Raw genomic sequence first — 27,068 nt, forward strand, 5'->3', positions numbered from 1 at the left:
AAAAGTAACGCTACCCGACACTGTTTAAGATGGATATTCTTAATGTGTGTAATGGCATCACAATGGACTTAGAAAAATTGTGGGGAGGACCCCTGGTCCCTAACGAGGAGTCCAAGTGTCAAAAGTTTCAAAATATCTTCTATCATGCAAACCGTAGTTGGTTACATCCCTGTAAATATATTGAAACAATGAATTACTGTTCATTACTATTAGTTAATTACTGAGTGTTGAAATGGCGTGTAACAAATGAAAATGTATGATTTGCTGCAGAAGACCTAATATTGTTCAAATACTGACCGTACAATATTCACACAATACGATGCAATGTAGAGAAAAAAAGAGCATTTTTTGCTGCTTTATTTACAGCCTTGCTCTAAATGTATGCCTTTTTATTTTGTTAAAAAGATAAAAGTTACACCTTGGCCAGCTAAGGTTCAGAATTAATGTTAAAATGAATTAAACCTGCTAAACGGTCTGATATTGCTCTTGTCAGCTAAAATATGTGGAAGAGCTTCTCTGGACATGTTAAACCTTGTAGGAGACTCAGGAGAACACACTGGCTTTCATTCGTATTGGCTAGAAACAAGAGACTGAGGCTATGTTTGGCGAAGGCTCACCAAATGTGGACATCAGAAGATTGTGTAAATGTCTGGACTGACGAGTCTTTATTATTACTGGTATATTAGGGTCAGAATAGGTTTGCATGACATGTTCAAAGTCAATAAAATCACCTTTCTTCCCCATTCTCATGCTCGGTAAGAACTGCAGCAGATAGTCTTGCCCATGCCCGTGTATGGTTGCTGCCATATTGGCTGTCAATGTTGATGTTAATGTTGATAAACCTGATGAAGTGGCTGGTTAATGTAGGTGGGATGATAGGCATCTGATGCTACTTACCATTTGTCTAAAAGAAGTATAAACATATAGAAAAAAAAAAGTTAAAAGTTTAGGGTTATATACTGAACATAGTTTAGACTTTTTAATGATCACATCCAGTGACATCACACATGTTTCTAGAATAATGCCACATTCATCATAAACATAAGAATGACCTTTGAAGAGATTATGGATGAATCAGATTGAGCAGAGAAAGTAATATTCCAGTCGGTTAGTTTAGTGTTGACTCAAAGTCGATGGAAACAAAAGAGCAGTTTAAGAAATTGATTGATCAATCACTGTTCATATCAGCTGACGTCAAAATGCTGCAGATCTCCGTCTTCAATGTGTTGAACCTCTGTTTCTCTGTTTCTCCTTGCCAGTGTGTAATCAGGATGGGGTTGGCACTGATGATGAAGTCGCTGAAAGCAAGTAAATTGTTGAATTAATAAATTACCAAGTAGTTTTAACAAACAAGGAAAATTGCAAAAAACAATTTTATCAAACTGTTGTTACATTAAATTTAGCCACGCCTTCAAAATCCCCCATTAGCAATCATGATTATACTTGGAGAAAATATCTAAAGAAGTTGTCTAGTGGACAGGGTGTGAGGCATGCTGTGTTTCTGTAATCTTTTAGGCACTTCTAAGAAACAAGGCAGTTTTCCTGGTTTCTTTAAGAGTGTAAAATCCATGACTGTGGGTTCTTACATTAATATCAATTTTGGGCATTCATATACCACAAATTTAATAAATTGACAATATTAAATGACACCCTACAACTGGAACTCACTTGCCTGCCTTTAACGCAAAATAACAGCCTATACATCATTTCTGTGGCTCTCTAGCTGGTTGACTTCCGTTTATGTGATTATGTTCACCTCCATGCTGTGTGTGCTTTGATGACACTGGCTGGTGTTTTCTGCATCCAGATTCAGATAAAGTCTGTCAAGGCCTGTAAAGAGTTGAACAACAAAGGCTGGTGTTTTCTGCATCTGGCAGTGAGAATGAAGGGAAGTGAATTAACCTGGGGCTAAAAGGCTGTGCCTCTTTAACAGATTTTCTCCCTCATTTTACATGCTTTAAAAGGAGCTGTTCTTCCCCACACAGTACTGTTATTGTTTTGTTTTTTTCCCATTTTTATAACGTAATGGCGCCATCTTGTGGTAGTCAGGAGCATTTTTTTCTGCTTTCATGTATGTTTACCTGCCCTTCCTGTCTAAACTGGAAGTAACGTTTTTGAGCAGTTCCGTGGTCTGTGACTGCATAAATGACATTAGATTTTCCTTCTACTTGCTAGAGCAATGTCTGTAAGTATGAACAATGTTTGCAATGTTCTCGTGGACTTACCTGCTATATTTTGTAAGTTTGTTTTTGATGTACATTGAAATGGCATTCAGCTAACAGACAAGCTAATGCAAACACACTAATCAGCTATCGCCACCTAGCTAATAGGCTAATGCTGTGTTGATTTATGTTAGATTTTTTTTTGGTAGCCAATTAATAGAGCTGTTTGTGGTTTTTGCAGTTTCATAGTCAAGAAAGAAAAGTACAACATGAAGTAAACTTCATGAAAGCCATCAGTCTTATTGTGGAGTTCTTTGGGGACTTTTAAGCTGGTTGGATAGCTAGCAAGGAACCTAGTGGGGCCTTCACAGGAGTGGTGATCCACTTTTAGCAAATGAACGTTGTAGAGCACTGGTAAGATTGAAACAAGGAATAATTTCAAGGTGACAAGTGACCATGAGTAGTATTGTGTCATCTGCAAATAAGCCCAATCTAAGAGCCAGCTCTTCCATGTGAACGACGGGACCTAACTCCTGTTTGAGATTTGGTTTACTTTTTCCATTTTAGTTGTTTAAAGGAGTAGAAAGATCCTTAACAATACCAAATGAATATGAGTTTGGGTAGTAAAAGAGCAGCTCTTACTGCTGAGCTGAGTCACACTCTATATTCCAAGACAGTCTGGCTGCAGACCACAGCTCTCAGACACCCCTCTTGCAGACCAGAGATGCCATCTCTGTCGGGCTGAAATGTTCAAAATGGAATTGGATTTAACTTCTGGTTATGGTAAGGGTTGGTATACTAAAAGTTAAGTCAAAAACCTGACCTGCAAAAACCTCATTAAAAAATGTTAAATAACGATGACTACACTGCTTACAGGCAAAAGAAAACACTCTAACAGGGCTAATATAGCTAAGGTTAAAGGTAACAACACCACTTTAGCGACATAGATAACCCGGCTGATGACTGTACCCCTTCTACGGTTTTGCAAATCTCATAAACATATTTTACTCACTTCAAATAGCTGGTAGCTAACTTAGCTAAAGCTAACATAGCTATAGCTGCCACAGCTATGTTATCTATGTTATCTTATGCTACATTTGCTAAAGCTAATTTAGCTACATTAACTACATAGCTAACCTTATAAGTATTAGCTACAATTGCGAAAGCTCACATTTCTAACGCTTCATTTCCGCACGTGTGGTTACAGAGGTAAACCAACAGGAAGTCCTTTCATTTCTAATAGGAATTTCCATGGGAATCTCTGTGTTGTCTGACCAGCTTGTAAATCTCCTTCCCCTCATAATATTTCTATCTGTAATGTGCTGTGAGTATGTTGAAAATATTAAACTTTTGCAGTAGGTTTGGGAGAGACTGTATGGCAGTGTGCTAGCTGACCAAGCTGCAAGGTAGACAACAGGCCATGAAGGGTCATATCTGTCAGCTTCATATGAAATGCAGCCAGATTTATCATTTTGATAAGAAACATATCGTGATTTATCAGTCAATATTGTGCTGTAAGATAGTTTTGGTAGCGTCAGATATACTTAAGCATTCAAGTGAACAGTTTTGGGGCTTTCCTACATCGTTTGGTCCGGACTTTCTGACTTTTCTGTTTGGTCCGAACCAAAATGATAGGTGTGACACCTCCTCTGGACTGTGGTCCAGACCAAACAGCCGGACCTTGGTCCGACCAAAAGAGGTGGTCTTGGTCCAGATCAAATGGAACCACGGTCTTGTTCATGCCCAGTGTGAAAACATTATTTTGAAAGGTTCGGACCTTCGTATCAATGACAGGAAATTACGACATGACTACCGGCAAAGTAAATACATTACCAAAACAAAATGAGGCGCGGAAGAGCCCGCAACAATCTCACGCTACCAAAATTGACCAGCAGCCTGGACAGGGTTGGCTAACGGTAGCTGCTTAAGTTACGTGAGGAGTAGAAGTGAAGTGTCCATTATTATGTTGAATGGAAATTGTCCAAGCACAGAAATTTTTATAAAATTGTAGATAAAGTTGTACCTCACTAGTGACAGTTCATATTTTCAAGAGTTTTACAACACATACCATCTCTCCCGAGTTGGTGTTGCAATGGCTCGCAGTAGGCCTGGGTGATATGGCCTAAAATCATATCACGGTATTTTTCTTGCCTTTTACGATACGGTGTTATATCATGGTATTACAAAATTAAAAAGAGGTAATGCTTTTTAATCCAAATTCAAGTGTTATTAATCTCCTTCTTCCCTTAAAACAAGCCTTTGATGGCATACTCAATTAGGGCTGCAATAATAGATTCTTTTTATAATCGAGTACTCTATCGATCCTTCTGACAATTAATCGAGTACTCTAATAAGAAATATTGCATTTTTTTAATCAGTCACTTTTGCTTTTTCAAGAGAAGTAGTACTAGACAAATGAGAAAAGAAGTTTGGTCCCTTTAATGAATTACCTTTATATTAAAAATTGGTATTGGTAACAGCTTCTCTAAAGAAAAAATATTTTACAAAGTGCAATGAAGTTCTGATGACAGTTTATATTTCTTAAAGTTACAAGGAAAGGAAGTTAAATAATGACATTAGATTATGCTATATTTGAGGTTTAAGGGATCCTTTACCAGGAAATTTTTGGTGCCAACACTTTATTTCTTTCATTGTAGTTTGTATTTTTTGTTCCAGTTTGTCATTGAAGTAAAGGGACACTTAATCATTTTAAAATCCTCTATTTTATGCATGAATGTAATATTTCACATTCTAGCCAGAATAAAGCTCATAAAAAGATAAAGCGGTCTGATGATGGCCAAAAGGTGAACCTTTAGATTACAGAAATATGGTCTATTTTTCAAAAGGGTGTTCACTTTTAATATTTTTTACATTTTGTTTGTGAGTTCATCCACCATAAAATAAAAATATGACCATTAAAGACCATCCACTGACATAGAGAACACATTTGAAAAGAAAAAGCTGCTTCTGTGACCTGTTGAATCCTGACTGTATGATGATGAACTTTAACCTATTTAGTCTCAGTCACTGTCTGTGGCAATAGCGTGTTTCTATTTTATTGGTGTCAATTCATTATTAATATAAATCTTATTAAATTGTTCGGGATGCTGAAACTTTTTGAAAAATACGCTGGAATCAAGACGTCAGTGCACTGAATTTTAGATAATTTACAATTCAATGTATAACACGTGCACGAGGAGAGAGAGAGGGAGGGAAAGCACCAAAACAGGACTTGAATCGTGAAGCCTGAAGGTTTTCTGTGAAACTGTCGGGTCAATCAGAGAAGTTTATGAAATTCCCTGAAGTCTGCAGACACAAAATGAGTGCTGCGACTCATGCAGGCAGTGTGTAAACTCAGAGACCTGCGTAGGTTTACAGGTGCAGGCGTGGTGCCGTTTCTGCCATGAAGCCGCAGCCAGTGGATGCGTAAAAACGCAGGACGAGTGCCTGTAGACATCACTGCATCAACTTCTCTTCCCTCGTGATTTTCACGCCTCGTATCATGTATGTTAAGTTGTTGTAACAGCAAAAACAAGGGCATTGTGCCACATAAATAGCCGTCCGTGCAAAACACAGCACGCAGTGCACACACGGCGCGATACAATGTAGGCGTATATGGATATATGACTGATTTAAGCAAAGCCTCGAGGCAGATAATTTGCCTCGAGGCTTTGAATTACCCGGATTATTCAAGGAATCTTTTCAGCCCCATATTCAATTTATCTCCAAGTATAGGAACACAGAAAACATGTTTTATTTTTTTTTAAGTCTCTCTAGGTTTACTTCTAACTGCACTCCAAGTTTCACATTTCATCTCTAACCTGATGAGGTGTGTTAATCTGCTAATGACTTGAACACGTTTCTTAGTGAAGGCGTTCACAATAAAAGCACTTCAGAAAAATAACAGCCGTTGACTTTTATTTTGAAGAGCTTGATGGAAGTATTGTGTTTAGCATTGAGTTTTCGTCTAATGATAAAACTCATAAGACGAACTCGGACCAGCCTTATGTACAGCGCTTCAAGTTTTAGCTTTTGGTAGTAGAAAATCAACAATAATATGATGGTAGGAATGATGATTTCATTCATTGTTTATAACATTGAAGACTCAAGTTATTCAACGTGTTGACGTCAGACACCCACCGGCCAAATGACCAATCAGTGTAAACTACAGAGACACACAAACCACGTAGTTGATGATATCACGTAGGTTCGTCATGTAATGTTTGTTAGTCAGTTTGCAATAATGACAGTGTGAAACCCAAACAGACCGAACCAAATGCATACAATGTAACAAAAACACGGACCTTGGTCCGGACTTTCAGGTGTGAAAACACCCTTAGAGGGAATTATTAGATAGGAAAAAAAGTATTTGAATGGATAAACAAGTTAGGTTAACTTAGCTCGTGTGCCTACTCATATGTCTTTATATGAGATAAAAGCTGCTTTCCTGGTAGACCTACTTCACCAACATTTGAAATGCAATATTAGACGTGTTTTTGTTTATTTAGTAATTACCCAAACACGTATTCCAAGACGTTTTACAGTGAAAAACTGGACAAAATTGTCCTCCCCCTATGGCTACAGCTAGTTTATCAGCTTTTAATCCATCCATAAAAAAGGCGCTTCCTTGTGTTGGACACTAGGAGGCAGTCACATATGGATGTGGAAATGAGGCATAAAGCTGAAGCTAACATAGCAACATTGACTTACATAGTGATCTTAACTACATCGCTAGGGTAGCTGTGTTAGCTTAGCTAAAGCTAACAAGGCCAAAGTGAGCCACTGTTGGCATTGTTTTTATCCTCACGTTTCCTTCTGCTGAGATGTAACCTCCCCAACTGATTACCACTTGGCACCCAAATGCCCCAAACAGATGTAATGCAAGGTATAAATGAACCCTATGATGATGAAAATAGTTTTAACTTTAGACAGATGTCCCTTTACCTTTATTTCCCACCCAAATTCAGAGAATTCAGAGTTAAACTCCGATTAATATCGTGCTGCTGGTTTCAGGATTCTGTCGCACAGATCAACTATCATATTGATTTGTGATGATTTAATGTGAAATGTGAGAAAGAGTGCATGATATGACTTCCTTCCCTCAACTTACCATTTGCCATGCCAGTTATGTAATAAATAGCTCCAGTTAGCAATGGAGATATTCTACCTGATAGAGGTCTCCAGTCCCAGTTCCCAGTTTATACAGTGCCACTCCTGGTACAAGCAGAATGGAGGAGAGGGCCATTATCCAGCCTAAAACATACGCCCAGTTGGGATACACATACCAGCGATTGAAGGTTAACGGCTGGTACCAAACTAATGAACCAATAAAAGAGCCCTGAAAAGACAACAAGAAAAGTACTATCCTGTTGTTTTACTGCTAAGATTTTTTTAACATAAAAATTTATAGTAAGGAGTTAAAAATTATACAGATGTAGGTTCTTTTTTAAGTGAATGCACAGTGTGTAAAGCTCTACTTACCAAAGAGACGAGGGGTGTGAGGTAAAGCCAGCAAATTTTGAAGAATGGGTTGGCGTTCTCATTTGTCATGTCCTTTATGATTTCATACAAACGATCTGCTCCTTTAAAGGACATAATGTCACATGAAGAGTACATGTAATGACCACAGAAGCCTAAATAATTGTGAAAGACGTCATGAATTTTATAGGTGAGCTTACATTCACCAATCGAGGTACGCGCGTTCAAATGCTCATTAACACAAATATCAGCCAATCACATGGCAGCAACCATTACATACAGGCATGTAGACATTTCTAGATCACTTAAATCACATTTTATCCCATTCTGATGCTCGGTTTGAACCTCAGCAGTTCATCTTGACCTTGCCTAAATGCCTTATGCATTGGTTTGTGCCATGTGTTTGGCTGAGTAGATATTTGCAATAATAAGCAGATGAAGTATATCCCTATACTTCTGTTTTCATTTTGGATAATCATTCAAAATCCATTAAAGGCAATTCAGCATTTCCATGAGTTAACTTTTGAAGTTGAATGAAGCTTTGCTAAAGTTCCTCTTTTAAAACAGACAAGAATACCTACCAAATATCCATCCTAGTGCCAGGGTCTCAAACACACAGAGGAAGAGGATGCAGGCTCCATTACAGGCATAGTAGTCAAATATCTGGAACACATACATCCCTCCCTAGAGGGGACAGCAGAGACTGTTATTTGACAACAGTTTATTCAGTTATCTTTATGTAAACAAACAGATGCCCCCTCCACCACGCACACAGTCACCCCCAGTGTCTAGACCAGCCCACCAGGCCTTGGGCACCTAATATGCGGTGAGCTGGATCAGGTAGAAGTGTGTCAGGTAGAAATGTGCACCTGCTGTTCTCATATGCCCCCTCTCTTGAGCAGGCCTGGCACGAGCAAACGTGAAATCAGCTGTCTACGGCATCTTTTTCTTTACTCTCACTCTCTCTGAGAGACAGCTGTCAGTTCAGCACCATGTACAGCGTCACATATACACAAGCTCATTCTTGAGCTAAAACATTAACAATGTCACTTTCTACAACACAAATGCACACTTGGGCTCACGCGGGTTAATACAATTAATACATTATGTCAGTCCCATTGCAGCTACACAAGAAACAACACAACACCATGAGCAAGGCAGGATGCAAACAGGCTTTTGCAAAGCAAGTCTGAGTCAACAAGCTGCTTTGCACAGTATATAAAGCATTAGTGTGTAATAACTAATGATCTGATTCAAATTAATGTGCACCAGGATCAGGGGCACAAATAACAACTGTAATCCAAACTGTGATCCAAAGTAACTAATTTCAGTTTGCAAGCAATTAGCAGTCCCTAAGCAAATCTCTCCACTATAAAGCACACACACACACTTACGCAGTAAAAAGGAGCCAATACCTTTCAAAAGTTTACATGGCAAGCTATTAGGCGTGTAAAGGTATGTGTATTCATACTGTACTGATTCAGTAAGGGCCTCGGTACGGTACAGATGTGTAGGCTACCGAACGAATATTTGTGGAATGAAGCTCACATACAGACAGAAAACCAGAGCACAACTCAATGTTATGCTGTCCAGGACACCACACAACCACAGAAACAGCCTGAATATTCCCAGATAAAAGTGTCCTGTTTAGGAACACTTTGTTTCCCAGTAAAGTAAGTTGATAAAGACAACAACAATAGCACTGACATTATTCAGCAGCTGTGTAGCTGACAGCACGTCGTCCAGCGGATCAATCAAAGCACTTGAAAAAGCTCCATTTAAACAAGAACGTCACTGTAACAAGGAGGAACAACTAAGTCTCACCAACTGGTTATGAATTGATAGTTTTTATTATAACTGGTGCTCTGGCTCTGTGAATCAAACTGATTTTACTTTAAACCATCAGCCTCAGAGCAGGGGGGAGAGGAGACTCCATGTATGCAGCTGCTGCAGTGCAGCAGCGTCATAGGTAAAGCTATCCTCAGATTTCACACAGCTCTAACCTCTTTATCCTCCTAGATGGGCTGTGAAAAGTCCTCCCAAACTTTGTAGTAGGTCCCATTGGTTAAAAAAGTAATCCAGTGCTAAAGCCCATGTTGAAATCAGCAGGAAAGATGCTAATTTGCATACTTGACAAGCTAACGCAAGGTTGTATGATGATGTGTTCAAGTTGGCTGGGAAAATTTAGTGTTTAAAGAATGGATATAAAGATGCCAATATATCAATTTATAAAACCTAGTAATTCAAAAATACATTTATTTATTAATATTTTTAATAATTGAAGAACTTTTGGAAGGAGGTCGCAGCATTATCAATAATTTAAATGTAATTTATTCAGCCTATTTATTTTAATACACCTTAATAAAAAAAATTAAAATTAAATTTTATTTATATGCTTCAATCACCCTACCGAAAATGTACTGAACCTTCAGGGGTCGAGCCATCCTTATTCAAGTTACCTGATGCAACAAATCTTAAAAATGTATCTCGTTGTGTCTGTAGCCCTTGCTACTTAAGAATTTTACTTTTTTTTAACACTCACATTCGGATAGTCTCGGTCTTGTCAACATGCTAGCAACCACAATGCACCTTATACAAACTAAGTGTGTTACAGTACACTGACCCATCATTGGCTCATAAGGGTTAGGGGCAGGAGGTGAGGGGGCAGGACAAATGATTGATTGATGTGTGAGGATTGAGTGGCACATGACTCAGCTATTCATTGTGCTTATAGGGTGTTTACTAAGCAGGAAAATTGTAATTGGTTGGTTACTCTGTATACTTTTTTGATGCTTATTTTTGCCACCCCTGCTAGAGTGCCGCTTTGAGCAGCAGCCTCGTTCACCTATATGGTGTGCCGGTCCTGCTTTGCAAAATTGGCACTCCAAACAAAGTCAGCTGGAAGGAAGTCAGAGGTGGAGCCATCACACTTAACAGCACTCTCCTTACCAGAATATAGGGAAGATATCCGCTGGATGAGCAAACATCTCTAGAATCCAAAGATTTTTGAATTATTCTAGAATCAAAACCATTTTGTTGCTGTCACCATGTTTGTTTTGTAGATGCGTGACATAGCTGTGACGCTTCTGCCCAGGTAGTCAGCAGTCAGCAGAAAACGGGGTCAGGTGTATATATGCCACAGTGTGCTGTTTTCTGTTGTTCTTTGGGTAGAACAACTCTCATAATTGGGATAATGACTGATGTTTGCATACATGGAACATAACTTATATAACAATCATAACCGAGATATTCAAACATGAATGCACTCATTGTGACATCAGATGTTAAAGGTCAGTAGATAGGGAAAGGTCAACAGTAGTGAACGCTGACCTCAGTAATCATGACAAGCTGAGAGAAGAAACATGTGAGGCAGAAGAGGAGAAGGAGAGCCTCTCGTCTGCCTGCTCTGCGCATCACAGTAGGAAACATGTCAATGATGGACGTCATCACCACCTCCATGGCTACAAACTGTACAGAGAAGGTCAAATCTATTTTTAATCAAATATAAAAATGTTTTTTTTCTGACATGTATGTTTTTTAGATCTTACTTGTGTGTCCAGACCCAGAAGAATGATCATGACAAAGAAACAGACGGACCACAGTTGGGGCAGAGGCATGAGGGCTACAGCCTGAGGGTACGCAATAAATGCCAAACCTGGGCCTGGAAGAGAATTATTATTACTCTGAAGAGTTAAGTAAAGGTAAGTTTGCATCCAGATTTTTTATGCAGTCTGTCAAGATGGAAAAAACTTACTTAATTACTCAAAATATACTAAAAGCTGAGAAAAGAGGAAGGACAAATGTCACGTAACTCAGTGTAAGGTCAAGAAAATATATGCAGAAAACCTAATGCTCATTACACACCCTTTGTAGCAAACAATGATGTACAGGTTCAAACTTTGTTTTAATGACAGCTTACAATGTTAACATTGTTGGACAAAATAGTTGTAATATATTCATGCTAGGCGTGTATTAGGGGTGGGAACCGAAAACTGGTTCCCGTTGAGAAACCGTTCCAATTGGCTCAATCCATCAACATCATTTACATTTTATCTTAACGATTCCCTTATCGATGCCTCACTCCTGTGTGCTATAAAATACAGACCTCACATGAGGCAGTCAGCACCAAACATGAACAGAGAAGTTGAGGAAATAAATATTTACAGGACTATACATTATCTCCGTAAGGTGTGGCTCCATTACTCCAAAAATGAGGCACACAGGGCAACGTGAAACGTCTGTCAAACAGTGATGTCTTATGCATGACATGCATCTTTTTGCCCAAGAACTGTTAATTTTGCACGAGTTCAATTTATTTTGATACCTCTGGAGATCTGGAATCCAGAGATAAGTTTTATATTTATTTTAAGGTTTTATCTTTTAAAGAAAATGAGCAGTAGTAGTGTATTATAATTCAAGTTCACAGATTAAAGATCCAGAGAGCAGTTTGTCTTAACCGAGACATATCCAACAAAAAAAGAGATTTTTTGTATATTATAGAATGTTCTCCTACAAAACACTTGATGTTTAACATTTTTAGCAATCCAAAAAGAAAATTCACAGGAAGGAATCAATAAGGGAATCGATAAAGGATCGAATTGATAAGAAGAATTGATAATGGCATCAATATCGATAAAATCTTATCAATTCCCACCCCTTGTGTGTATGCACATCAATGCATACTGAAGAAGATTTGATGACTCAGACTGTGTATGGAATCAGTCTGTGATGCATTCATCCACATCGGTTTTGTGTAGACCCCCAGTGGCAGACATCAGTGACCACCCACTGATGGACATAATCTGCAATAGCCCATCAGTAAGCAAAGCACAGCTCACTCACATCTGCCAGCCTCAGTGGTCACTTATTGTCTTGAACTGAGTTGTTATTTTTATCTAACCCAACAAGGTTTATTGACCAAATAGTATTTCACCATGTCCTTTAAAAGCATGTTTACAACAAAATATGGGAGAAAGCTGTAAAACAGACACTGCTAGCTTCATAGCTTGTCACTAAATTGTCCTCATTTACACACGTGGACAAAATTGTTGGTACCCCTCTGTTAATGAAAGAAAAACCCACAATGGTCACAGAAATAACTTGAATCTGACAAAAGTGATAATAAATAAAAATTCTATGAAAATTAACCAATGAAAATCAGACATTGCTTTTGAACTGTGGTTCAACAGAATTATTTTAAAAAACAAACTCATGAAACAGGCCTGAACAAAAATGATGGTACCTCTACAAAAGATTGAAAATAATGCGACCATAGGGACATGTTCAACCAAGGTGTGTCCTCTAATTAGCATTACAGGTGTCTACAAACTTGTAATCAGTCAGTCGGCCTATTTAAAGGGTGACAAGTAGTCACTGTGCTGTTTGGTGACATGGTGTGTACCACACTAAGCATGGACCAGAGGAAGCGAAGGAGAGAGTTGTCTCAGGAGATTAGGAAGAAAATTATAGACAAGCATGTAAAAGGTAAAGGCTATCAGACCATCTCCAAGCAGCTTGATGTTCCTGTGACTACAGTTGCACATATTATTCAGAAATTTAAGATCCATGGAACTGTAGCCAACCTCCCTGGACATGGCCGCAGGAGGAAAATTGATGACAAATAAAAGAGACGGATAATACAAATGGTAACAAAAGAGCCCAGAACAACCTCCAAAGACATTAAAGGTGAACTCCAAGGTCAAGGTACATCAGTGTCAGATCTCATCATCCGTCGTTGTTTGAGCCAAAGTCGACTTCATGGGAGACGACCAAGAAGGACACCACTGTTGACAACAAATCATAAATAGGCGAGACTGGAATTTGCCAAACTGCATGTTGACAAGCCACAAAGCTTCTGGGAGAATGTCCTATGGACAGAGGAGACAAAACTGGAACTTGTTGGCAAGGCACATCAGCTCTATGTTCACAGACGCAAAAATGAAGCATACCAGGAAAAGAACACTGTCCCTGCTGTGAAACATGGAGGAGGCTCTGTTATGTTCTGGGGCTGCTTTGCTGCATCTGGCACAGGGTGTTTTGAATCTGTGCAGGGTACAATGAAATGTCAAGACTATCAAGGTATTCTAGAGAGAAATGTGCTGCCCAGTGTCAGAAAGCTTGGTTCAGTTGCAGGTCATGGGTCTTGCAACAGGATAATGACCCAAAAAACACAGCTAAAAACACCCAAGAATGGCTAAGAGCAAACATTGGACTATTCTGAAGTGGCCTTCTATGAGCCCTGATCTAAATCCTATTGAACATGTGAAAGGAGCTGAAACATGGCGTTTGGAGAAGGCACCCTTCAAACCTGAGACAACTGGAGTAGTTTGCTCATGAGGAGTGGGCCAAAATACCTGCTGAGAGGTGGAGAAGTCTCATTGAAAGTTACAGAAATCGTTTGATTGCAGTGATTGCCTCATAAGGTTGTGCAACAAAATATTAAGTTAAGGGTACCGTAATTTTTGTCCAGGCCTGTTTCATGAGTTTGTTTTTTAAAATAATCCTGTTGAGCCACAGTTCAAAAGCAATGTCTGATTTTCATTGGTTAATTTTCATTGAATTTTTATTTATTATCACTTTTGTCAGATCCAAGTTATTTCTGTGACCATTGTGGGTTTTTCTTTCATTAACAGAGCGGTACCAACAATTTTGTCCATGTGTGTATTTGTATTGCCATCGACTTCATTGCACATAGCATGCTTGGCAGTGTAAATTTTGTCAACTAAAACTATGTCTAAACATGTTAGTCGACTACCCTTTATTCCATGAAAAGACTAGACTAGGACGAGCTAAGAATAGATCTTCGATGACAAACACTGACAAAAATAGGCCACGGAGTCAAGTGCTGTCATAAGTCAGATCAGCTGATCTCATGCAAGCCCTCATCAGCTGACGGCCGGCTGATTTGCTCTTAGCATGCTATTGGCTAATTGCTCTCATTTTGCTTTGCCTGGCTATGCTCTGCCACTCTCTTTGCAAGCTGCTGTTGCAACCCTCCTCCACCCCAGCTCCTCCTTCATTGTGCTTCTAACATAATCAATGCCTTGCAATGCTCTGGGGTAATGCTGCTTCTCTCCCTGCCTTATGCTTTCCTTATCCCTGGAAAGCCACACTGCGTATAAATAACATCAATAAGTGCTGATTAATAATGGTGAATTAAAGAAATATTCATAGCCAAAAATCATGTGTGTCTCTTGTGGTCCTGACTGAAATAATTCTAGTTTATGTCAAGGAGTCAAAAACAAGACAAGAGATTAATTTGGTTTTTGGCTAAAATTCATAATCCATTGTATTTCTCCAATGTAGATAAATCTGTCAAAACAGCATATCTGTAGCTCCTCTACCTCTCAGCTGTAGAAAGCAGAGATCCCAGGTTTTACAGCATGCATCGAACACACAAGTATGACTTAGCCCCAAGTTTCAGCAGAGAATAAAAGTCGAGACTAAAAGTTTTGACTAAATTTGAAGGTCTTTTTAAGGACTAAATCTGGACTAAAAGGTATTTCAGTTTTCATTGACTAAAACAAGACTAAATCTGTAAAGGTAGACTAAAATTGGACTAAAACAAATGAACAGTTTGTCCTTAAGACTAAAAATAGGACTAAAATAAAAAAATAGCTTTCAAAAACAACACTGATGCTTGGATATCCACAATCTCAGAGGCTAGTGGTGGCTCTTTAACAGCTTTTCTCCCTCATATTATCATGAATATGTTTTTGGAAACAGTGATAAAGTTTTGAATAAACTAACTTTCAGGGGTGGTGGTTGGTTCTGACGGGAATTCTGTCTTTCTTTAGGGATCCAAATCATTTGGATGAGTTGGCTCTTTTGGCTCTGCAAGAACTTTTCAGTTGGTACCATTCTGGGTTCATTAGATCAGTCAAATTTAGCAGTGTTTTGACACATGACTGATATTTGTGCTGGTATTTTACTCCAGTTTTGCTTGATTTTTAAATTAATTAAAGTTTCATAATTGTTTTCCAAAATTCTTGCGTTGCAGGCTGGATAAAATCAGCTCAGTGGTATGACACCCCTGGTATAAAACATCATTTTTACCCGGTCATGCACCAGTCCTTAGTGTGTTTTGTAGCTGTGGTGAAAGCAGTGTGGAGAAAAGATCATCCATGTTCTATCAATGAAAAAACAAAAAAAGGCTTTAAAGTGGGATCTGGATCCCATCGTAGGCATAGAAGATGATAGTTGCATTAGAGGTGGGCAAGTGAGTTCTGTTTGCAGGCGGTCACTGGGGATGTATTGTTAATCTAAAGTGTAAATCTATGTGCTAATGTGCAGTTAATTTGGTATCTGGTTACCCACAAGGATGTAATACATAATGTAAATACAGTCAAATTGTGCTATTATGAAAGATTGGATGAAAATGGACAACAGTACATTTTTCTTGGTATCTTAGCTTGTTGTACCTGACTCAGCCACTTCACTAATAGGAACACCCTGCTCATGAGCCATGAACCCCAGCACAGAGAAGACTGCAAACCCTGCTACCATGCTGGTTCCACTGTTCAGTAAACACAGCCACAGACAGTCCCTGAAAAACATTTCAAGATTAGGGCAGTTTATAAATTAATTGAGTATTGCTGATCATTGTTTTTCTTTTATGACAAGTTTTTATAAAGATCCTGCTTAAAAAAAGACCCTCACTGTCAAATACTCACCTATAGCAGTTGTTGTTGTAGGTGTTGTAGCTGCCCAGGCCAGTTAAGATTCCCACACCAACGCTGTATGAAAAGAAAATCTGAGCCCCAGCCTCCATCCAGACCTGTTCCAGAAAAAGCAACAGTAAGTTATTGTACATACAGCATTGTTCAAGTCTTCAAACCTGTGACAGCCAGTCTCTGGAGGGCACCAGATTGATGGGATGCAGTAGTATGCACTCTGGGCCTTGCATTACCTCTCATTAGAAGTTGCACATGCCTGTTTTCTCCTCTTCAGTACATGAGAGAGGAGCTCCATGAGGGCTTAAAAATGTGCTTACGAATGCATTACAAATGTCCAGCAAGCAGGTGGCAGCAGAGAGATTTTCCACCATGAATGTGGAGAGCAAGTCGTGCAGGAGCACAGGATCAGAGAGTTGACTCTAAACAGACTAACCAGAGCAGTAGACCAGACTAGCATTGCAAGTCAGCAGTTTTTAAAGTAAATCACAAGGCATTGCATATTTAGTCTATTAAGTACAAACTGATAGTTAGAAATATAGCTCTAATTTGTTTAGCCTGTTAACTGCCTTTTCCATTATGTGTTAGTATCAAGCTAATAAGCTAGGATGTTGGACTTTGTGACCCCTGCCTAGGGTTGGGTATCATGTTGGTATTTTTTTTATTGATGTTAAACGGATAGTTTCGAATGTTGCCAGTGCCGTAAGTGTCTGAATTGTTGCTTTTTAGAAAATCATTCAGAGAAATTTCTTTAAAACATGCCAACAGAACACAGGATAAGAAAAGAAAAAGGGTGTAGCTTCATTACGGAAGAGGCTTAAGCAAAATTCATATACTGGTGATGCATCAGAGACAAAAGATAAAGTGAATGTGCCAGTCAGTGTGACTAAAAAAACAGGGTAGGAAAATATAGGAAGACAGACTTCCACACTCTGCTGAAAAATAGCAACTGCACATAAATCACACAGATCCTTAAACCTATTTTTGTGCATTTCATTTGGAGTAGAAAGGGGGGTGTCAGGGTGGTAGGGTATACTTTGGTCTGTTAGGTATTGATTGTATTAGCACTGGTACCATGTTAATATCATTTTTTTAAATGTAGGCCCCAAGTAAGGTCCAGTTGTTTTTTAAGAGTTGTTTTGAGCCTTATGCGCCTTTATTAGATAGAGGAGGACAGTGGACAGAATCAGAAACAGGGATGAGAGAGTGTGGAAAGACATGCAGCAAATGGCCACAGGCTGGATTCACCACTGCTTCTGACCACTTAAACTGCAAAATTCACACACTGATTGCCAAGGGTATGTAAAGCAGCCACCAGTACTAACTTATCATGTTCACCTGTATTCAAAAACCATTAAATTTCATCAGGAGTGGTTTGAAATTCATTGTTTGTCCAGGAACACCAATGTGGTCGCTGGAGCTCAGACTGAATCCTCGACCTTACAAATGAAAGATTACTAACTCCACCCCTGAGTCAGCCTCAATAGTACACTTTTCTGTACAAGTTCTGCGTTGTAATATTATTTAAAGCCCCTACCTGAGGGTCTGTCAGCCGTGAGGGTTCAGGCAGGAGATAAAATAAGACCCCTTGTAGAGCCCCAGGAAGAGAGAGTCCACGGATCAGAAGAATGAGTAGCATCACATAGGGGAATGTAGCAGTGAAATACACCACCTGGAAGAAGAAAGCACCATTCATGGATGTAGAGATATAGTGTACATATATGAACATAGTTTGGGGGATGATATAAATACCTTTCCAGTAGACTTGACTCCTTTCCAGATACAGAAGTAACAAATGATCCACATGGTAATCAGGCACAACAGTGTCTCCCACCTGATGCTTCCTAACTCTTCAATCCCTCCTGAAATTGCAAGAACTCGTCTTCTACAAGTAAAAAAACCAAACAAACAAAAAAAAACCCATGCAACAATATTTTATCAGAACTAAAAAGGTCTTATTTTGGCATTTTGAAAATAAAACACTCAAAAGTGGATTTGTAAATCTACTGGCATACTCCCAGAACTCTGTAGCAGCAGAAGTTGCGTTTGTATGGTTGGTCCAATCAAAGGAGCCGTTATATGCTGAGAAGTCGACACAGTTTTCTGAAGGAGAGCAGCAATTAATACATAATTCTAATAATGTATGATGCATATACATATCATACATACACCACGTTCCACATTATGATGCAAATTAGATTTAGTGTCATAAACATTCAATTTTTGGTTTTTCAGTTAAACTCATGGATGGTATTGTGTCTCCGGGCTCTTTGGATCACTGAAATCAATCCCATACACCTGTGATAATTAGTTTGCCAGTTGAGCCCAATTAAAGGAAAACTACTTAAGAAGGACGTTCCACATTAATAAGCAGGCCACAGGTTTCAAGCAATATAGGAAAGAAAAAGGATCTCTCTGTGTGTGATCATTGTATCGTGAAGAAATCTGTGGCTGATTCAGAGCACAGACAAGTTCATGCGGATAAAGGCATAATGAGGGAAGGTTTCTGCCGACAAATTCATCAGATTAAGAGAACAGCTGCTAAAATACCATTACAAAGCAGCAAACAGGTATTTGAAGCTGTTGTCAGCTCTGGAGTCCCACCAACTTCAAAGTGTAGGATCCTCCAGAGGCTTGCAGTCGTGCATAAACCTACTATTCAGCCACCCCTAACCAATGCTCACAAGCAGAAATGGTTGCAGTGGGCCCAGAAATACATGAAGACTCATTTTCAAACAGTCTCGTTTACTGATGAGTGCCATGCAACCCTGGATGGTCCAGATGGAGGAGTAGTGGATGGTTGGTGGATGGCCACCATGTCCCAACAAGGCTGTGACGTCAGCAAGGAGGTGGTGGAGTCATGTTTTGGGCCAGAATCATGGGAAGAGAGCTGATAGGCCCCTTTAGGATCCCTGAAGGTGTGAAAAAGGCCTCAGCAAAGTACATTGAGTTTCGGACTGACCACTTTCTTCCATGGTACAAAAAGGAACAATGATTCTGTAGCAAAATTCCCCATGCATGACAATGCACCATCTCATGCTACAAAGAATCCCTCTGTGTCATTGGCTGCTATGGGCATAAAAGGAGAGAAACTCATGGTGTGGACCTCATCCTCCCCTGACCTCAACCCTACTGAGAACCTTTGGAGCATCCTCAAGCTAAAGATCTATGAGGGTGGGAGGCAGTTCACATCAAAACTGCAGCTCTGGGAGGATATTCTGACATCCTGCGAAGAAATCAGAGCAGAAACTCTCCAAAAACTCACAAGTTCAATGGATGCCAGAATAGTGAAGGTGATAACATGGAACTTGGCCTGTTAAGATGTTTTTGATTGAAATAACTTTTGATTTTCGTTAATATGACCCCCCGAATGCTCCAACTTCAACATATTACCATTTTCAGTTCTTTTCAGCCTGTAAAATGTTTTGAAACCCATTTGTGCACAATAATGTGGAACAGTGCATTTGGGGTTTTTTATTTTTGAAAAAAAATAAAAATAAAAAATCATTATCATTGGGAGGTTTGTTTAATCAAATTTGATTTATGCTCTAACAGTTGATGACTTGCAAGTTATACTGACTGTCATTTGCATTGACTGTTTAGGAAAATCAGAGAAAAATGTCAATTTCATAATCATTTGAAACGCAGTGTACATAGATTTAGTGCTTAACAAATTTATTAGACCATTTGTCATATTTGTCTCAAAGGCCATCCAGCATCATGAAGTGCTTTAATGCGGACTCTTTCATTTTCAGTGAGCTCTCCACGTTTTACCATTTTGAACAGGAATGAGGGATTTCAAACTGAATTCACCCAAACGGTTGAGCCGGCTCACTGGGCTTCTCTGAGAAGTCAGAAATGAATCAAGCATAACATTCAACCACTAAAACTCATTCTTCTCTTTAGGAATGCAAGTAATTAACTATCATTTCACATATTAATCAAGTAATACTAATGTGCTTTATTATTTTTTTTTTTCATTTTTTTGTAAATCAGTAAATTTGAAAATTCATGGATAACAATAATAATTATATTTTAGCATTAAAAATATCATTTGGGTTAAAGAGCTTCTACATATTGGTGTATTAACCATTGCAGAAACAGAAAAATGATTTTGGTAATTACCAGTGCTGTTAATTCAGGGCAGCTGTGGCATAAACCTTACTTTGGGTAGGGTTAGGGTGGTCTAATAAATTTGCGAAGCACTGTATATTATTCTCTCACATACGTTATTCTCTCACACACATATATTATCCTCTCACACATATATTCTTCTCTCACATACATACATTCTTTTCTCAAATATATGTACGTGAGAGAAGAATGTATGTATGTGAAAGGTCCAGAATGAATTATGTCTTGAATGGCCCCTCATACTCGCCCTTTATTATCTACACTTTTCCATCATGATCTACCTCTACTACTCCCATGATTGCTCTACCCTAAATCTCATCCTTTCATCCAAACCCCGGTCCATTCAGCATTCCCGTCATCACTTCATATGTGGACCCACACATCTCTTGCACCCTTGACCCTTACTCACTCCTATCACTTTACCCCTAAACACCTAACCGTCATCCATTCCTCCAACTCTCATTGATAACACTGGCTGTAATTAGTTCATGTAGGTATTGGTATCGGCGTGTACGAAAGCTTATGCACCGATCTGATACCCTTTGATACCCAGTCATTCAGATAAGTCACACCGGCACCGGATTAGTACTCCGTATCGGCCGATAACCAACACCTTGGTATTGGAATCATATTGGGAAGAAAAAATGGTATTGGAACGTCCCTAGTGAAAAGTGAACCAAATTCACTGGAGGGATCTTTTAAACATTTATAGAAGTTAAGTGCTGAAATCACCACAACATCAACACACCATTTAAACAATAATTCTCTTTTATACAAGTATAGCATGGGATTTCCTCTCACCTGTGTTCCAGTAGTTGTTGCAGCTGGCCCAGGGGAGCTGAGAGCTGAAGGAGAACACCAGGAAGAGCAAAGCCCAGGACAGAATAATGATGTAGGTCATACAGGTGTAGAGGAGGATCAGCAGCCCCCCATAGCCGATACCTGTGGATCCAGATCATTCTGTTACTGGCTAACATAACAGAAACAGACACCCTCCATCCATTCACATCCACGTATGTTTTATTTTTTGTACAATTTCAGGTGTTCCTGCTCATGGGTTTTGTTCAGCTCATTAAAACATTGTGCTGCAGAGGTCAAAGGCCTGAAAAGGCTTGTATAGCTGCCTCCTCTTTGACAATAACATGACTGATGCCAGGCAGAATCGTAACATATGGTAATGTAAGTATATATGTTTGAGACAAAACATCTCAGTAAGATTTAAAAAGTGTTTCATGTTTTTGTGAAATCAGTGATCTTTACTTTACTTTCTTTAAATTAATTTTTTAAAGATAATGCCGACACTCTTTTAGAGACAGGGAGCTTGTTCAAAAGAAAACTTGCCTTTTGTTTTTTTAATGTGTATTGCTTAAAAGTTTGAGGAAACAGAAGATGAAAGTCTGTAGGGTAGAAAAATGAGTGAATATCTGAGGGGGACCATCAGCTGTTACTTTATTAGGTATACCTGTTCAACTGCTCATTAAGAGTAATTTCTAAACACATGGCAGCAAGCAATGCACTAAGCTGTGTAGACATGGTGGAGTTGACCTGCTTTGAACCGAGCACTGAATTGGTGAAGAAAAGGGATTTAAGTGACTTTCACCATGCTGTGGTTGTTGGTGGTCTAGCGGGCTTTCGTGATTTATACTCCAAAATCTGACCCTACCAGCAGGACTTATCAGACCAGGAAACATTTTTCTAATCTTCTACTGTCCAATTTCGTAAAGGTTATTTAAAATGTAGCCGCGACATGTTCAGCGTTCATAGATGCTCCTCTGCATACTTTGATTATAATAAAAATGGTTATTTTGAGTTACGGTCACCTTTCTGTAATCTCAAACCTGCTCTCACATCAACAAGGCATTTTGGCTCAGAGAACTGCCGCTCACTGAGTAGTTCATCCCTTCCCACCATTCTCTGTAAACCCTAGAGATGGCTGTGTGAACATCCCAGTAGATTAACAGTTTGTGAAAGACTCAGACCGGCCCATTTGGCACAAACAACCATGGCACGTTCAATAAATCATCTCTGGTCACCATTCTGATACTCAGGTTGAACTTGTCATCTCTCTCATGATCTCATCTTCAACATGTCTGCATGCCAATATGCATTGGTATGACTGGCTGATCAAATAAATTTGAGTTAATATGCAGGTTGGTGTTCACTTTTGAAACGATGACAGTTTGTGCTTTCTTAAAGGAACAGCAGACGAGTCTTGCCTACTAAAACTACTCTGAAAAACTTCTGGATTAAAAAAAAAATTGTTCAAGTAACAACAGGCTGTAAACACGGTGCTACTGTGAGTACAATAACTGGAACATTTCCCACAGCCTTTGTTCAAAAATATTTATCTTACTTTGGAACTTTGGGTCACTGCAGCCATGTAGCTGTTGCTTCTGTAAATGTTTACCTTCATAACTGAAATGAATTTCTAAAGTGTGCCTGTCATTCTTTGTGTTTATGTTAATGTGTTACTGCTACACAAACTCTTTCTTGGGGTGAGTACCTGAGTACCCTTTTGCCTTGCTTTTCTCCAGTGATGTCCTGAAGAGTTTACCTTCTGCTAATGGACAGAGCTTCCTCCAGCAGGTGACGCTTCCCTCCTGGGTGTACTGACCCATGGTGGTCTCCAGCAGAAACAGAGGTACGCCACACGTCACCACAAACACAAGGTATGGCACCAGGAACGCTCCTGCATTTACAGATTAAATAACACTGCAAACCAAGCACAGACTCCATGTATTAATCCATCTTTATTATATTTGCTCACCTCCTCCATTTTTGTAGCACAGGTAAGGAAATCTCCAGACGTTACCCAGACCGACGACGTTACCCGCCACCGCCAGGAGAAACTCCACCTTCTTTTCCCAGTGTCCTCTCTCCTCCACCTCCACATGCTTCTCTTTTTCTGCACATTTTTCATTCAGCATATCCAAAGCCTCCATCTAGACTGAATTGACTGTTTTAGCCCATGTGCTCTGTGGTCAGGTCTTCTCTGCTTTATATTCACCACTCATCATGTAATGAACAACTGCCTGAGCAGTTAATCAGTTCTCAGTGGAAATGTAGATTATTCCTAGATGTCAGATGCATTGTCTTTTTATTCAAGCAATATACAGGAAGTGACGGTCATTATATTGTAATTGTTTATATATTTCCTTCAGTTCTTTTAAATGGTTAATGGTCACTTGGAGTTTGTAAAAAAGTGGAATAATGGTAGTTTGGACATGCAGAACAATGAACCCTTTGAACCCCACTGGCTCCAAGCTTGCACTAATTCACCAACTCATTGTTACAGTATGAATATAGCTGGTTTTTAGCTTGACCTGAAGACAAAGTGGGGCTGTTTGAGGAGTTTGGGCCTTGTAGTTGTGGCCAGGGGTCCTAGAGATGTTTATTTGATGTTTACAGTGTGTTTTGATGCTATTCTGTTCACTGTTGACTGCTAATTTAGATCCAATTGTGATAAGTAGAAGAAATATGATTTTAAAAAAAGTGTCCAAATACTTATGAACCAGCACTGTATTTAATGCATCGGTCCAGGCGATTGTCTGGACCAGGGGTTTTCAAAGTGTGGGAGGGTGAGCCTCCCATAGGAAAAATAATTTATTTCATGGACCCCCATCCCCATAAAAAATACATTAAAAATATTTAAACTTTATTTTCAAACGTGGGCTGCAAAGCGGTGCAGGGGTTAGCGCTGTTGCCTCACAGCAAGAAGGTCCGTGGATCGTTTCCCGGTTAGGGCCTTTCTGTGTGAAGTTTGCATGTTCTCCCTGGCATGCGTGGGAACCTACCGAGTACTCTAGCTGCCTCCCACCATCAACATGCTAACATGCTTGTTAGACTAATTGATCCCTCTAAATAGGCTGTAGGTGTGGCGTGAGCATGTTTCATTGCAGATCGCACGTGCATGCACAGCACTGTAGTCATGGCAACAGACTTTCTACGGCATTGTTGAGAGAAGCAATAAAGCACAGCTGAAAACACCACGCATGGCCTCCGCTCTCTTTTACTAGAAAGTGTAGATAAGTTAACACACTTCACAGTAGGTGTGAGTTTGAGGGTGCCTGGTTTTCTGTCTCTATACGTCACCCCTGTGACCACCCCGCCTCTCGCCCAATGACAGCTGGGATGGGCTCCAGCCCTGACGCGATCACCAACAGGATAATCAGTATAGAAAATAGATGGATTTTCATATGTTAATGTTTCATCTTAGAAAAACTGTTTTTAACATTTTTATATTGTTGATATTTTGGTTTGCATATGTCTTTAAACATCTATCCTATCCAGGCAATCAGTTTCAGTATTGAACTTACATGATTTTCACGTTCTAAGCTCTAATTCAATCAGTAGCCTATTAGATCGTCTTAAGGCTACTGATTTCTTACTGGCTGTTCAGCCAGAAGGTGTCTCATCAGAGGTACTACAAATCCACAAGGGGGTGCCTCAAGGCTCAGTTTTGGGACTTCTCCTATTTACTATCTATATTGCCTTGGACTGAACGTTCCAAATGCTTATTTTCATTTCTATGCTGATGATACTGTTATTTATTGCTGTGCACATACGCATTTTGTAAATCTTCAGCATGCTTTTGATCGAGTCCAAGATCAGCTTAACCAGCTGCAATTTGTTCTAAATGTAGATAAAACTAAACTCATGTTAACTTCTTCAAGAGCAACAAAAGGAACACTGTCAGAGAAATGTGTTACTAAAGATGGTCAAGACATTGAGCTGGTATCTTCTTTTAAATATTTGTGTTTTTTACTGAATGAAAACTTATCTTTTAAAAAGCACATTCAGTATGCTGCTAAAACACTGAAGGTTTTACTTGATTTTTTTTTAACTACAGAAATAAGTCTGTTTCTCTTTGATGGTCAGAAAGAGGCAGGTTGAGTCTCTTTTACCTGTTCTTGATTTTGGTGATGTTTTGTACATGAATGCTGAATGTTGGACTCTGAGATTTATCACAAATGTGGATTTCTTACCCACCGTTGTTCTTTGTTGGACGTCTTTAAGAACACCTTGTCCTGGACATTGGTACGTGCTTCATTTACAAAGCCATTCTCTGCAAAATTTCTGATTATCACTCCCTTTTTTTTATCTTGAAGGATGGATTACACAACCTGAGATCATTGAACTTTGTGCAGTTTGTTGTTCCCAAAGTCTGAACAGACCTGGGAAAGAAGATTTTCAGCACTTTTTGTTTGGAACAATCTGCAGACTGAATTTAAGCTGCGAAACTTGGTGTTTCTGAATGTTTTTAAATCTGCAGTGAAAACATTTGAATTAATTGATGACTTATAATTGTTTTCACTTAATGTGCACTGTATGAGTCCAAGTGTATTTGATGAGACTGTGTTTTACTGCTGGTCTTGGTCAGGTCTCCCTTGAAAAAGAGATCTCTGAGCTCAGTGGGTCTAGCCTGGTTAAACAAAGGCTAAATAAATACATAAAAATTTAGTGGGAACACTAAGTTTGTGTCATGTAGTTGATGCAGGATTGCAAGGATTGGATAACAGCAGATCATCCTCCACCTTCAGCCTTGCCTTGTACTCACATTTGATCATTGCCAGTGCCAAAAACCTGCACTTGTGTAACCCTGCTGTGTCTTTCTGCTGGACTACGAAGGATGTGTCTCTGTCCCTCAGTGTTAATGGTGCAGGAAGGATGCCACAATCACACAGAAGTTGCTCTCACTCTGGTCTGCTCTTTAATTCTGGTGCAAAAACATCAGTGCACAAACATCAGTACTGCATCGCGCGCCTGCATGGGCTCATTCATATCTGTACAACACAAACAAAAGAATCACCGTCTGTAACGCGGGGATAGCGGCTACGAGCTAGTCAGCCGACAAGGTAAGCTAGTTAGCGTTAGCTCGGCAAGTAAACAGAGAGCAACACGCGAATAAAGTTACTATTTCTACACATAAATGTCTGTAACTTTCACACAATGTTCTCATCATGTTTATAGTCAGAATACATGTTAGTAAAAGTCTCTAGAACAGTTTTAAAGCATTAAACAAGTTAACATCGATCTCAGCATTAGATACACACACCCACCTTCAGCATAGGAGCATTTTCCTTTGCTGAGGTATGTACGGTGGCCTGCTAGGAGCCCTACTGCCGCAGTAGCACGGTTAACCCACCAGGTGGCATCAAAGTAACATAAATATGGCAAGAACATTAATTTTGGACAAATTCAACAAATAGGGCATTTTTAACTCTGTTACACTTGCAGAAGCCATCTTAGTGTTAAATGCACTAAATATCTGAGTTACCTTCAGTGACCAAAATTCCTTTTACTGCCTGTCCAAAATTGGTTTGGTTTCTAGACTAAGTGCTTTTGTTTCAATATGACCCCAGGGTTTACTCAACCTTAAACTGTCATTAGCTTGGACATCTTTGACACTGTGGCTGTTGAGCATCATTGGGACTGATGGAGGAAAATTCTAACTTTAATATTCAACTGTAATCTCTGTATTAATTATAAATCTGTCCATTTTGCCCTATACACAGCAGCAGAAGTTACCAAAGCAAATCACCTTTATTTCCGCTTCATTGTTCCTCTGAAGTTTGGTGGTGCGCCCTCAAGGGAGGCCCAACTCACGCTTTAGCCCATACTA

General features: G+C 39.3%; 1 protein-coding gene across 4 annotated transcripts; it reads right to left on the minus strand.

Moving 5' to 3' along the window:
• Positions 1–1,093: 1,093 nt before the first annotated feature.
• LOC121519775 (sodium- and chloride-dependent GABA transporter 2-like) lies at positions 1,094–26,149 on the minus strand. 4 transcript variants are annotated; one of them, XM_041802680.1, is made up of 15 exons: positions 26,004–26,149; positions 23,214–23,393; positions 23,001–23,135; positions 21,248–21,388; positions 18,328–18,415; positions 18,065–18,197; positions 17,850–17,984; positions 16,313–16,416; positions 16,061–16,185; positions 11,189–11,301; positions 10,971–11,108; positions 8,222–8,324; positions 7,644–7,744; positions 7,330–7,500; positions 1,094–1,298 (listed from the first exon to the last, which is right to left on the minus strand). In XM_041802680.1, exons 2-15 carry the CDS (start codon positions 23,386–23,388, stop codon positions 1,185–1,187), a joined length of 1,776 nt encoding a protein of 591 aa, XP_041658614.1. In that variant the 5' UTR covers positions 23,389–23,393; positions 26,004–26,149; the 3' UTR covers positions 1,094–1,184. The 4 variants fall into 4 exon arrangements, with proteins under 4 accessions (XP_041658614.1, XP_041658606.1, XP_041658624.1 ...); XM_041802690.1 differs by lacking the exon at positions 26,004–26,149 and adding an exon at positions 2,805–2,903 and having other exon boundaries at positions 1,189–1,298; positions 23,214–23,994; XM_041802672.1 differs by lacking the exon at positions 26,004–26,149 and having other exon boundaries at positions 23,214–23,994.
• Positions 26,150–27,068: the final 919 nt, after the last annotated feature.

Source organism: Cheilinus undulatus, linkage group 2 (assembly GCF_018320785.1).
Source record: "Cheilinus undulatus linkage group 2, ASM1832078v1, whole genome shotgun sequence".
NCBI classification, from domain to species: Eukaryota; Metazoa; Chordata; class Actinopteri; order Labriformes; family Labridae; genus Cheilinus; species Cheilinus undulatus.